Genomic DNA, 13,896 nt, shown 5'->3' with positions numbered 1-13,896 from the left:
GGGAAGGAATAGTTTGTGACCACATGTCAGCTGACTGTGAACTGTTTTTGTTCAGCAATTTGCTATTCATTATTCAGTGGTCACTTTAAGTCACCTGATATTTTTTTTCTGTTTCTTGTCTGGATAGTTGAAACTTTTTAAAGAGCAGAATAATGAATGACAAATAACTTACTGCTGGTAAAAAGATTCAGAAGGAAAATGATTGATACTAAAATTTGTGAGACTTTTGGTATTTGTGAACTGTTTCACAAATACCAGAGTGACTTTCTGAATACTCATGAACAACAACTCATAGGATTGTACAAATAGCCGTGAATCAAATTCATCAATATTTTATTTCAGAGCATAATTACAAATCCCTTTTTGCATCGCTTGGTCACCTCTAGAAGTGCTTTCTGTACTGCTCTATGTAATACTATACAGAATACTTAAGTCTTCTCCTTTTCTTTATTATTTCTTTATAATTATCGATATTGCAAACAGGAGAAATCTTAATTGGGAAGACAGGTTGTATAGCAGTCTGTTAGAGTTGTATGTTTTGTGACAGGGTCAGATGTAGATGGCTACAGGAGAGTAACAGAAGGCAGATATATTAGCCCCAGGCTAAGTAGATCCCTTTTCCCTGGGTAAGGTAACAGGTAAGGTTCCAGAACAATCAGGAACCTTCTGGAGACAATTAAGACAGACAGGCTGATTGGCTGCAGGTGTTCTAATCAAGAAGCTGCTAGAATCAATTAAGGCAGGCTAATCAGGGTATCTGGGTTTAAAAGGAGCTCACTTCAGTTTGTGGTGTGTGTGAGGAGCTGGGAGCAAGAGGCACTAGGAGCTGAAAGTGAGAACGCAGACTGTTGGAGGACTGAGGAGTACAAGCATCATCAGACACCAGGAGGAAGGTCCTGTGGTGAGGATAAAGAAGGTGTTGGGAGGAGGCTATGGGGAAGTAGCCCAGGGACTTGTAGCTGTCACACAGCTGTTCCAGGAGGCACTGTAGACAGCTGCATACCACAGGGCCCTGGGCTAGAACCCGGAGTAGAGGGCGGGCCCGGGTTCCCCCCAAATCTCCCAACTCCTGGTCAGACACAGGAGGAATCGACCTGGACTGTGGGTTCAGAAAAACGGCTAAGCTGAGGGCTGCTGTGAAGCTCCAAGGCAAGCAATAAGCACAAGACCCACTAAGGTAGAGCAGGAACTTTGTCACAGTTTTTATAAACAAGTTGCATTTCTACAGCCACAGGCAGGTTTGTATGAACTCTATGCCTTAATCTACGCCTTGAAACTGGGGACTGATCCCTTATCAGTTCCTAAGAATATATCCCACTCCTCTCCACCCTTTATGACTCCGCTGTGTGTTCAGTAACAACTGCCAGCAGCCAGTACTGAAATGCACTGCACCTCCCATAGAGATAGGTTTGTTCTGGTAATTGTACTGATTGGTTCAGTCCACAAACCAACCTTAAGATTGCTTCTTGGAGTAGAACTTATCTCAGCAAACTATACTGTGCTTTTAAGGGGCTTATAGCGTGTTGTGTTGCTAATGTACCTGATATTTGCATCCATCAGAGCAAAGCATTTTTAAATATTTTTCCTTGTTTCTGTGTTGCCTTAACTGAAAACGTGCTTTTGAAATGCTCAAGTGCATAACAAAATAATTAACTGATTTGTTCTGCAGGGTTCTCGATGCTCCTCTGATGCCAATATGCTCGGAGAGATGATGTTTGGCTCTGTGGCCATGAGCTACAAAGGTTCTACGTTGAAAATTCACCAAATCCGGTGAGACTCATTCTGTTTTTTGTTGCTTTTTTTTTTTTTTACTGATGTCCTTTTCACAAGATTCTATATTGGGGTAAAATTGTTATTCCAGTGAATGTTTCCAATTCAGAGCAGAGGCAGTTTCTAAGTTCAGGTACAAATAGTATTTATCCTGTTAATGCTTTAGACCTATAATAATGCTAGGCTAATTGTCATGCTATATGTTTAAGCCATTAAAATCTGAAGGAATATGAATGGAGAAAAAAGGAAGTTTTGGGACAATAGTTCTGTACTGACCTCTTCCTTCTTTGTCTCATAGCTCCCCTCCTCAGCTCATGCTTAGCAAGGTTTTTACAGCTCGAACTGGAAGTAGCATCTATGGAAGTCTAAACACGTGAGTACATTAGAAATAATATCATTGAGTCTGAGTAGCTGAACCTAAGCACTACTTGGAAGAGAATTCTGATCATGTCAGGAGCCTCAAAATTCTTTTTTCTACATCACAAGGAACTTTGTATTGTTTCCTGTGGCTTGCCTCTCCACTGTTTGCTTGTGGTCATCTCCACCTCACCTTGCTTTAAGCAAAGGGATGGAGTGTTCCTTCAGAGCAGGTGCTGGCATTTTGGCAATTGGAGACTGATCCTGCAAGGGGCTGAGTGCTTTTGATTCCTACTGAAATCAATGAGAGTTGAAGGCACTCAATAATACCTTTGGGGAGTGAGGTGTTACAGAGTGGGTCTTTCTTTCAGCTACTTGCTGCTCAGTTTGCATGAGCTAACTGTACAGCTGGCCTGGCTTTGTGAACACTATTAGGTGGTAGGGGGGTTTCCACAACTTTAGTGAAACCCTGCACTAGTTGCTAGTCTGTTCCATTCAGGCTATTGATGAAATCAGACAGCACTGTACCAAAATGTGAATTACTGATTTTGTTGGGTTTTTGGTTGTTTTTTTTTTTTAGGTTGCAGGACAGTCTTGAGTTCATTAATCAGGACAGTAATACATTAAAGCCAGACCATAGTACAATTATGAATGGACTCCTTGGAAACATAGGTAATTTAAAAGCTTAATTTCTTTCTTGGTACCTTTGTTAATTGAATAAGCACTAGATTTTCAGTCTGTTGTGAAAAATTCCATATTATGCTGCTAATAAAACCCACTGAAACAGTAGCAAAGGATTTTATAGAAAGAAACCTTGCATAGATTTGGGGAGAGTAAGCCATACAGCTTAGGTCTTGGTAATTGGACACAGAGCTTTTTTTCCATCTTGGTTAGAGGTTTAAATACAGCCTATATCAGGAAACACAAATACAGCCCTGCTTAGTAAGCACCACTTTCCCTTAATTAGTTAGTTTAATTTTCAAGCCAGTTCTATTATAGTTAGAATAAAATTGGCTGGAAAAAGTTAATTTTAAAACTTTAAGTGATCAGCTTCCGAGATTATCAGTGGACATACACACTCTTCTGCTCTAGCATCCAGACCTCTGAGGCTAATTGAATGTCTTGTTACCCCAAAATGGGGTTTTGGCTTCCAAATAACAGCATCAGTTCTTGGGAACAAGGGTCCATCCATGCCCTCATGCATCTCAATGGGACGACGTTTGTGCTTAACCTTAAACACGTGTGAGTGCCTTGCTAGATCAGAAATGAAGTCATTCTTTTAAAATAGCTGAAACTGCAGAAATGAACCAGCTTTAAATAGGTTCAGAAACATCAACAGATGTTTTTTCCTCCTTGTTGTGGCACACATTTCTTTAAAACTTGCATCATCATTTGCAAGCTAATTGAGGTATAATAGTGATAATAGGCTTGTGCTACTTTTCTTGCCAGGAATTCATTTACAAGGGAAGCCTTGTAAAGGGGTTTGAGACAGTTGTCCATTAAATGCATCCACATTTACAAAATGTGGAAAGTCAAAGTCGTACATTCTCATTACTCCGTATTTCTTTTGGGCTTTGTGTGAGATTTTGAGAAGTGCCTAAGTGAGTTAAGAGCCAAAGTAAAGAAGTTCCTAACTCAGGCATGTTTGAAAATATCACCTTTCCTTTGCAATTTGTATGACAGTGGCTTTTGTCTGGCAGAATGGTTAGTATGCCAACCCCCACCTTCCTGGCCCCCACAAAAAAATCCACAGGGGAAAATTAAAACGTGGGCATTGTCACGGTTCTGATTCAGTGACTTAGGTGTAGCAAAGCATCATAATGATGGCCTTCTACAGCAGCAAAAAGAAGGAAAATAGCTCTTCTAGCATGCTGCTGTAGGGGGTGTCTGTACATCAGTTGGGAGTCGCAGAGATACACAGCTAGCAAATGATAGAGCATTTCAGAAGAAGAAACAAAAATACTGAGACCGCCATGAAACTGCAGGAACTTTCAATCCTTTAATCAGTGTTTGAAGTGGGAACTGTAAACAAGGCAGAAGGAACAATGGGCAAGACAGGGCTAAGAAGTTAATCTGTAACTGGAGCATTTGTATAGCTAAATTTAAAAAAAAAAAAAAATGCTTCTAACCCACTGACTCTTGCCAGCTCATGATATAAAAAAAGTTTGTGTGTTTTGGTTGGGGACTGTTTACCCACTGCTCTTTTCATACATGCCTGCTTTTTTTTTTTTTTTTTTTTTAAGCTAGTCCCTATCATCTTTTTCCTTAATAAAGAACTAAGTCACTTAAAGAGAAGGGAGGGAAGCTTTAGTTAAAGTGCAAACTTCTGAATTTTTTTAATTAATTTACATAGAAAACCTTGGGTGCACAATAGCTTCCCAAATTCAGCTTTTTGGTGCAGCTGGCAATTAACTAATTAAAAATGTCAGTGTTGTTTTTTATTTTGTTATGTATGCAGAACAAGCATAATGTATTTCCCTGATGTAACTTACCTTTCAATAATGAATTTTTCCATGGTTTTAAAGTTGTTTATTTTTTGTCCACCATTCTTATGACTAATGTCATGTATTGACTCTTAATTTTCATGAGCAGTGATTGTGACCTGTAATTTTTCTCGCCACTCTATTAAACTTAATTTATTCATGCTTTTTATTTTCATCATCTTCAAAGGTGGAATACCCTAGCCACTCACTCAATGGAGATATTAAAACACATGTTTTACATCAGGCTAAATCTAATATCTGTGAATCGAGCTAGTAGGTGTTCTTAACTTCCTGCCTAAATTAATTATTTGCATTTTAAAAGTCCCTTTTATGGGCGGTAATGTAAAATTGGATCCTGTTTTTAAAAAAAGATAATATTGGAAAGACAATGTTTTAGTCATAGGTACTTCAGCTTGGATTGTAACTCTTGCTGAGCATAAGAGCTGTATTCTTCTGTATCTGTTGGTCTGCATTTATGTTGGCTTATAACTTTTTTTTTTTTTTTTTTTCCTACAGACTCAGCTCTGCTTTACTAACCTCCTTCTTTCATATGTATTTTACGTTCTGCCGTGTAGGTCTTTCACAGCTTTGCAGCCCTAGGCGAGCGTTCTCTGAACAAGGTCCGCTCCGCCTGATCCGGAGCGCCTCTTTCTTTGCAGGTTTGCAGTGTGCTGTGTGGATAGTCTAGTTGATGTAACAAAGATGTGTGGATTTGTAGTGTAGCCATGGAAATAAGAGATGTTTTAAAAATACAATTGTGAAATTGGAGGGCATGGGGAAAATGTAAAGTGAGCAGAGATGCCTGCTTTTCAGCTTTTTATCGTTTGTGGGAATTTTAAGCACATATCCTCGAGAGCAGTAGATGCTTTAAAAGTTCTGTTCTCTTAATGAGTTTTGTTTTATAGACACTTACCCATTTGCATGGTGCATATTTATTTTAGGAGGCAATATTTGACACTAGTTGCTTTCCAAGCTAATTTAGATCTGGACTTGTTTTAACCAAATTTATAAAAATATGTAGTCTCTTTTGGTTCATTTAAAATAAACAATGCTTGTTTTCAGTGGCTGGGTCTTACTTCCATGGCTGAGTAGCTTTTGTTTCACAGATCTGTAAAATATATCACATTTAAGATTATGATTGAGACACTTTTTATCTTCTATACACATAAGGACTGGCTATGAATACAGATGCTGCTCAAGGCTTAGCTGAACAAGCAATTCACTGTATAAAGTTTTAATAGTAATCCTTTTCCTTCCTCACTGCTATTGTAAAATATTTTGGAAGAATTCTTTATTACATGGTCCAGACTTGTATATAAAGCATTTATTCAATGTTGCTGGTTTATACACGTCTAAAATCTAAGTTACTCTTTTTGTCTTGTACCAAAAGGGTATTAGCCAAGCAGCTAAAGCCCTTTATAAATTAGAATTTTACTCCAAAATCTTTTTGTAGGAGAGAGAATGAATGTGGGTCTGGTTCTTTTTGTGCTTAAAATAAAGAGGCAGACTTCAGAAAAATATGTAAGAGCTTTTCAAATAAATGTTTTGGCTTGTTCAGCTTAGCAGCATCTCTTGGTGATGGGCTTGCACAGAGTGTTGAAAAATATCTAAATTAATGCAATGAGATGAGCATGATTTGGTTTTGTTAATTAACTGGAACACTACAAACAGGGACAGGAATGTATATTCTCTTGCTAATTGGTGTGCCTTATTTTACAGTTCACAGCAACCCTATGGACATGCCTGGGAGGGAGCAGAATGAGGATAGAGACAGCGGCATAGCGAGATCTGGTAAAACCCAGCACACTAGAGAGCACTAATGAATGATTGCTATTAGATATCCATCTATCCTCTTGCCTAAGCCACCTTCTCTGTTGCCTGGTGACCACCCTAAAACCAGAATCCAGAAATCTGACTTTCCCTCCTATAATGATCTGTTTTGAAATGTATGTATTCATTTATATATATTTATGCAAATGCTAGAGAAGGGCACCTATCCATATACTTTAAGCAACCTTGATATACTTAAAAATACCTCATAGAAATACTCTGAGCACAGTAGTACAATTGAATACAATCCACTCCCAATGAGCCGGGAAATTTCAAAACTCAAATCAAACCCCAAACAACAAACTCCGTGTTCAAAAATATTGTGGCCCATTATTACTGAGGGCAATAATAATCTCCAGCTTTTAGAATGGGTAATTTCCCCCAATAAACTCAGGACGCTGGGCCTGTTACGACTGGGGATTTCCATCTCATAGGCCATCCTTCCTGTCTGTTTCCACCTCTGCTTTTGGAGAGTAGTTAAGGGGTTGAAACTACCAAGTTTCTTATCTTTTTGAAGAAGAATTTTCTCTCTCATCCTTGTGGGGTTGGAGACACAGTGCAAGGTATCTGCATATATACAGTGCCTATGCTGTTTATTACCTCTACACTGGAGGGTTTAAAGTCTGTTCCAGCACATCAGTGCTGGTATACTTTGCTGGTTTTACTGTAAACTGGACATTTTTAAAATAAGATATGTGTATAGATAGGAAGGACAAGTCAGATGTTTGAGTTATATCAGATGCATTTAGTGGGGTCCCTCTAACTGCTACCGTAATTTCCCAAATATTCTTTTCTTTTGTGTGCCTTAGCTATGTAGGAAGTGTTTCACTTGGTTTTTCTAATTCTTACAGCATCTCTTAGCAGCCTGCTCATCACTCCATTTCCTTCCCCGGGCTCTTCGCTTACCAGAAGCTGTGCCAGCAGTTACCAAAGACGCTGGCGTCGCAGTCAGACCACAAGCTTGGAGAATGGGGTCTTCCCTAGATGGTGAGCTGGAGATAACGCTGGTTTTACCTTAGGCTCTTGCAGATTCCTGTAGTCTGATTCTGCTCTGGCGTACCCCAGTGTAACACCATTACTTGCTGTGTTGTATTTATACAGGTGTAAGTGAAATTAGAATTCGATCTATGGTGCTTTTTGTGGTTTATTTATTCATAGTGTTTACTGCTTTTTCACAGAATAAAACGGACAACAAATTGCAGGTAAAAATATGGATTCAAGTTCTGAAGAGAAGAAGCCCTGAGATCCTAATAAAATAGCAAACTATTGGCAAAAATAGGTGTGAATTGAAATATCAGATTTGGACTTTGAGATTTAAGGCCCATCTTTCAATAATGTGTTATGCTTTTATAGAGTGACAACACTGATGTTACCAAGGAAGATGATTTAACAAATGCACACAAAAGGAGTTAGCTTAAGTTAAATGTTCTGATATTTAATTACATAGAACTCAAACTGCCATTTAAAGCAATGAATTCCTCAAGCTTTTTCTTTTTCCCCTTCAAGGTCCGTAGAGGAAAGCTTTAATTTGTCAGATGACAGCTCTGGTCCCAGCCCGGGAATTGTTAGGAAAAAGAAGATAGCAATTGGTGTGATATTTTCACTCTCAAAGGATGAAGATGAAAATAATAAATTTCATGACTTCTTTTTTTCACATTTCCCTCTTTTTGAGAGTCACATGAACAAACTGAAGAGTGCAATAGAACAGGTAAACACAGTCTCTTGGGTTTCGTTTACTTTCTGTATTCGATTTTTTTTTCCCTTGCATCTTACTAATGTATCTGTAGATGATTTATGCTCAGTGGGCCAGATCTTTGACCCTGCTTCCTACTAACAGCATAGGGACTCTGTTGGGGTGGGGACAAAGCATGCTGCATTATTCTGCAAGGATCACTGGAAGCTAGAACAGTCCTTAGGCTGCTCTAACTTGCACTGGAATTTCAGCTCCCAGCCAGCTCTAATATCAACCAAGGTTGAAAGGTGGCTTAGGACCTCCTTTGCCTCCTTTCCTCAGCTATACAAGAGTCTACTCTAGTGGATTGCATTGCAGGTTCAGGATCCTTCAGTGGGCTTGTATGGGCTCTAAATAACTCTAGTATTTTTGTTTTTTGCTGATTCCTAATCTTATCAGATTCTCTAAGAATGAACAGTTTTACATATAAATTCGTCTCAAATCCTCTTCTAGGAAATGCTTTAGTAGTGACTATATGAAACCTTTGAACCCTTTTCTGGCTTTCATCACTGAAAGTGCGGAAGAGAAAGAGGCTGCAAACACATAAAACTCTCCCTGCGTATGAAAATTAGCAGTGTACCATCATTTATCATGTTTAAAAAAATGTTATTTGCCTGACTGGTTGCATAAAAGATAAAGCCAAACACATGACTTTGTTTTCCATTTTCTTTACCTCTGTTGCCACGTCTGGCGTTCGTTTATCTGTTTAATGATTGTTTTCAAGGCTATGAAAATGAGCCGTAGATCAGCTGATGCCAGTCAACGGAGCTTGGCATATAACAGAATTGTAGACGCCCTAAATGAATTCAGGTGAGTATTTAGTCTTAAAGCTTTTATTGCTGTATCTTTTAATGTGCTTGAGTTCTTCCAGATCCTTTGTAGTGCAGTGTTTCTCAATGCTTTCAGATTGGCAACCTCTTATTCAAAGTAAAAAATGAGTGCTGACCCACTTACCCTAACTGTAAAAGTCAGGGTGAAAACTGTATTAATGCTACCATTGCAAAGCCTGTATAGGTTTCAGAGTAACAGCCGTGTTAGTCTGTATTTGCAAAAAGAAAAGGAGTACTTGTGGCACCTTAGAGACTAACCAATTTATTTGAGCATAAGCTTTCATGAGCTACATCCGATGAAGTGAGCTGTAGCTCATGAAAGCTTATGCTCAGATAACTTGGTTAGTCTCTAAGGTGCCACAAGTACTCCTTTTCTTTTTGCGAAAGCCTGTATAATTTACCTGGGTGTATGGTTTTTGAGAGGATGTCAGAGAGTACTTGACCATGAAAGGGCAGGGCTGTGTGGGGAACAGGTGAGCGAGATTTTCTTTGCTTTACACTGTAATAGAGGGGATGTGAGACATTGAAAACTTTGATTGCCTTTCATGGTATACCCTGCAGGTCACGACCCACTGGTTGAGAAACACTGTTCTAGTTCATCTTTTTCCTAATCTGTGAATAGAACGTAACCTTTCCCCCTCTCAGATCTCTGAGGGGAACCATAGTTATTGCTCATAGGTAGTTTGTTGGAGGGGAGGAGCATCTTTCAAAAAACATCTAAGCTTTTCTTCTGACACCTGCACAAAGGAGAGGGTCAATATCAAAACCTAGCATCTATTCAGTTCTGTTGAGAAATAACACAGATGAGTACATCACTGGCATTTTCCTTCAGTAATTCAGGTAGCATGGGGGATGGAGGGGCAAAGAAAAAAGGAATCCGTCTGTTTCTAGTGATTTGTCATCACTTAAATAGGAATGGCAGGATGCCCCTAAAAAGAGAGAGACTAGAACTACATTTAACAAGCCCTGTAGAAGGAAACATTATATTGTAAAAAAGTAGTTAACCTTTTGCTTTCCACTCACAGGGTGTTTTTCTTAGCAGTGAAAGATCATTCATTTGGAAAAAATGACTTTTCAGTTTAGTTTTCAGTTTAGTTTCAGTCAGCAGAATTAGTCGTGTTACTGAATAGCCATGGATTATGTGATATTTAAGGGCAAACGTAGCACAGTTCTATTTTCCAAACATCTCTCATCTCATAATGAGCCAAATCCTCAGTTCTTCATGCATTTGCTTTATTCTGTCGGCTGTCTGTCCAGGATGGAGGGACAGGCCTGTAATACACCCCACTGTGAGTCTTTCCAGCACCACCTGGCCTGCATATGTTGTCCTGGGGCCTATTTCTAGGAGCAGCCTGGCATCGGGAGACTTGGCAGGTTCAAAGGTGGCTTGAAGCGCCCTTAGGCTCCCTCCCTTAGCATTCAAGTTCTGTGCTGTGCTTCTGCAAGGCACAGCACAGAAGAAATTCACCCATGTGTTCTTCCCCTCTAAATAAGTTCTGTTTGGTTGTGCTGTAGCTGAAGTGTAGACGACGTGCACAGTTTGAATAGAGAAGTTGAAGGTTCTCGTCTGCATACTTGTAGGGTGAAAATGCATGTGGAAAAGTAAAACAAAACACCCCACTTTATAGGGCAAGATTGACAGGCTTGTTTTCTGAGGCTTTAAAGTATTGTCAAATGTGATCATTCACATGACACATTGATTGTGTAACCCTCAATGGACACGTATGTGTACTACCCGTTGTATGCAGCGTTTCCATGATGCTGTAAATATTGTTCCATTGCAGCATAATTGGGTGAATTAAATCCAGTATGGATTTCCTGGGGCTGCAGCCTTCGTTTGGATGATTTTATATTTTAACTAAGTATGTGAATAGGAATGTACGCTACAAATGCCCCTTTGCGGCTTTTGGTTGCCTTCTAGAACCTTATTTCTCTGCTGTGTAGGATAGTGGTGCTATATTGTAACTTGTGTACTATAAAAATGTTGTTATGGAACAGAAAAACACTTGCTTTTGGTTTGTTTTTTTTATAAGTAAAGTGTTTGTACCAAAAGAGGTGCATCTAAATATCAACATCTGGATTATTGAGTTCAGAAATCTATTTGGGGTTAAATGGAATATCTTCTGGATAGGCACTTTGATTTCTGCATTATTCAGCAAATTCGTGTGTGTGTGTAATGTTAACCCCACCATTAGCCCCATAGTGATGGCATTGTTAGTATATGTCCTTGCTAACAACGAGAATACGACATCCTTGACTCAATCTTCAGCTGGTATAAATCAGCATAGCTTCACTGAAGTCAATGGCACAACGTTAATTTATATCTGCTGAGAGTGGGGCTCCCTGCTTTACCACCAAGGAGTTGAAAGATTAATTGATGTACTTCTCTGAGGTGAAGTGAACATGAGGATGGTCCACCCGTGGCCCTCTCCTTGCCAACCACAAAAATCTGTTCTGGGCTGCAGGAAGGAAGCGGAATCCTGAGGGGATTATTCTTCTCACCATGTGCTCAGGCAGCGTCCATTGTTAGATTCTGGGACCTGCCTTGTTTTTCCTGAATTCCCCTTCCCCACATCCCTCCGCCCTTCAGCCTTTCTCTATGAGCTTAATTCTGCAGTAAGTAGCATAATGCTGCATCTCGCTGTCTTTCCTCCTTTCCCACGGGACATCTAGTCAATCCTTGATCATTCTTGGCCACGCAAATGGGGATTCCCGAGGGACACTTTGAATAGAGGCCCTGCCTTGTGACTTTCCAAGATACAGAGATTTACCATGAAGTTAGTTTGGTTCTGGGTTTCTTTTTTCTTTTTTTTTTTTTTTTTAAGTAATGGTCAGCTTTTTATATGCTGTATGTTAAAGATACAGACCAAGCTAGACTTTAAATCTAATGGGCACCAACTGCCTCTGGCCCTGTGTGGCTCTGACAGCAGCCCATGAATCACTAGGATGTATAACTTTCCCGGGCCACACGCTTCTGCACTGGCTGCTGGGAATGGTAGGAATGCAAGACCTGCTACCGTCCAAAGACACCCCTATGCAGGGAAGATCCTCTTGTGGCTGGAACAGATGGCTTTAGGTCAGTTTTGTGCTGGTATGGCAGCGTCAAGCTGCTCTAACGCAGGAGAGGATCCGGCCCTCTAGATTTTCTACATTTACCTGCCTGCACATGTTCTTATTTATGATTTGTAGACAGGACCTCGGGTGCTATGATAGCACAACTAGGGCTCCCACCTGTTGTGCTTGGTGCTGTACAAATACAGAACAAATAGACAGTCCCTGCCCCAGAGACCTTACAATCTAAGTAAAGAAGAAATTGTGCCCTGGTTTGCTCCTCTTACCTCATACTCCGAGAGGGGAAGCTGTTACCATGAATGGCCCAGACTGAAATTTTTTTCCTGCTGCAAATTGTTGATATTAATAAATATTAGCATCAAACTCTAGATCTACCTTGAATTGTTATTCACTTTAAAACATTTTTAAAATTTTTTAAACTACTAATGGATTTAGCTGTTAACACTGGACTCGCAGGCTGAAGGCTGTCTTCAGATCTCAGATACACAGACACGTGCTTTGTAAAGTAAGCTACTGTGCTTGCATACACGTTCAGATGCTCTCAAAACCCTAAGGGCCAAGCCAACAGAGTGCATTAATAGTGCTGATTATGCATTTGAATAATATCCATGTGGCATCTCCGGGTGTGGTAAATATGCAGATAGCTGAGGAAACATTAAAAACATAACAAGGGAAACACCTCTTGTAACATGGTTGCACCAGACTTAGGCCTATTTCATACCAGTGATATTTAAGCAGATTACATTACTGACGTCCGTGGAGAGTTCTGCTTAAAAATTGATGGTGCAGTATGGCCCCTTGCATTATGCATAACTCAGCAAGGTGCACGAGTCTTGCATATTGCATGGGCTGTCCCAGAGCAGCAGAAGGTATGGTGACAAAAAAGAACAGACATGCTCCTAATCCAAAATCCTGCATTCTGAATGTAATATTTTTCATGTCTAAAGAAAATGCCCATTTTATAGAGGAAAATAAAATGGAGTGGGAGAGGGAAAGTGTAAGTGTTAATGAATTTTGCAAGCCAGCAAAATTATTTTAACATAAAAGAAAAATACTCTGAGCATTTTTAAGATTTTCTCATCATAAAATAGTATTTTAATAACACTTTGCCTTCAAGAACCTCAAAATGCTTTACATACAGCAATGAAGTAAACCTTGCAACACTTCTCTGAGGTATTATTACCCCCATTGAGAATCTGAGGCACGGGGAGAAGTCCTTTGGGGCATGGACCATCTTTTTGATCTGACTTTGTGCAGTGCCTCTCCCAGTGGGGTTCCTATATCGCTACAAGAGTGAAAGAATTTTCCAAAGGTGTCACAGTGAGTGTAGAGCAGGGAAAAGAGTCCTATAGTCTTGTGCTCTAACCAGTAGGCAGAGCTACCTCCAAAGGAGTACAGTTGCATTCTTAATAAGCATAATGGTTATTTGTATTCTGGTAGCAGCCTGGGCGTGCTAGGTGCTCTCTGCACCCACAGCAAAACACTGCACAGCTCTCCGACGGCTTTGTGTGTGCGTTTGTGTATGTTTTCAAAGCTGAGAAATCTATTATGAGAGATGACATTTTCTTTAGGGTTCCCTGCGCTGCCAGGGACGTGTCTGCTCGCCCACCACACCATGAGTGTCTGCGAGTTCTAGGCTAAAGTTCAGACTCCCCTACGCATTTCTAAATGTAACCCATTTTTAAGGTTCACAGGAAGAGAGTCTCTTACGAAGTGAACTTTCCCTGACTTGTCACTTTAAGGTGCTGATGTGCATACAGAATTGGGGAAGTTTGGGTCTGAACAGCGAAGGGGAGGGGACTGGTGGTTTTAAATGTGGTGT

At 39.9% G+C, this 13,896-nt stretch overlaps 1 protein-coding gene across 6 annotated transcripts in view; it reads left to right on the top strand.

The window, feature by feature from the left end:
* The window catches only part of FNIP1 (folliculin interacting protein 1), a 93,964-nt gene that overhangs the window by 59,350 nt on the left and 20,718 nt on the right, over positions 1–13,896 (top strand). For 4 of the 6 annotated variants that reach the window (XR_012160222.2, XM_073355618.2, XM_073355619.2 and 1 more), the window contains exons 4-11: positions 1,670–1,770; positions 2,069–2,143; positions 2,708–2,799; positions 5,186–5,269; positions 6,330–6,401; positions 7,292–7,427; positions 7,947–8,148; positions 8,897–8,982. Coding sequence is in view for 5 of the 6 variants with exons in the window: in XM_073355618.2 (XP_073211719.2) it covers positions 1,670–1,770; positions 2,069–2,143; positions 2,708–2,799; positions 5,186–5,269; positions 6,330–6,401; positions 7,292–7,427; positions 7,947–8,148; positions 8,897–8,982 (848 nt within the window). In the remaining variant the exon portion in view is untranslated. Of the gene's footprint in view, positions 1–1,669; positions 1,771–2,068; positions 2,144–2,707; positions 2,800–5,126; positions 5,270–6,329; positions 6,402–7,291; positions 7,428–7,946; positions 8,149–8,896; positions 8,983–13,896 lie in introns of those variants that run through there. The other 2 variants (XM_073355620.2, XM_073355621.2) reach the window with 2 other exon arrangements.

This window comes from Lepidochelys kempii, chromosome 8, assembly GCF_965140285.1.
Source record: "Lepidochelys kempii isolate rLepKem1 chromosome 8, rLepKem1.hap1, whole genome shotgun sequence".
NCBI classification, from domain to species: domain Eukaryota; kingdom Metazoa; phylum Chordata; order Testudines; family Cheloniidae; genus Lepidochelys; species Lepidochelys kempii.
Note: the sequence above shows the minus strand (reverse complement) of the source record. Positions and strands in the feature narration are given on the sequence as shown.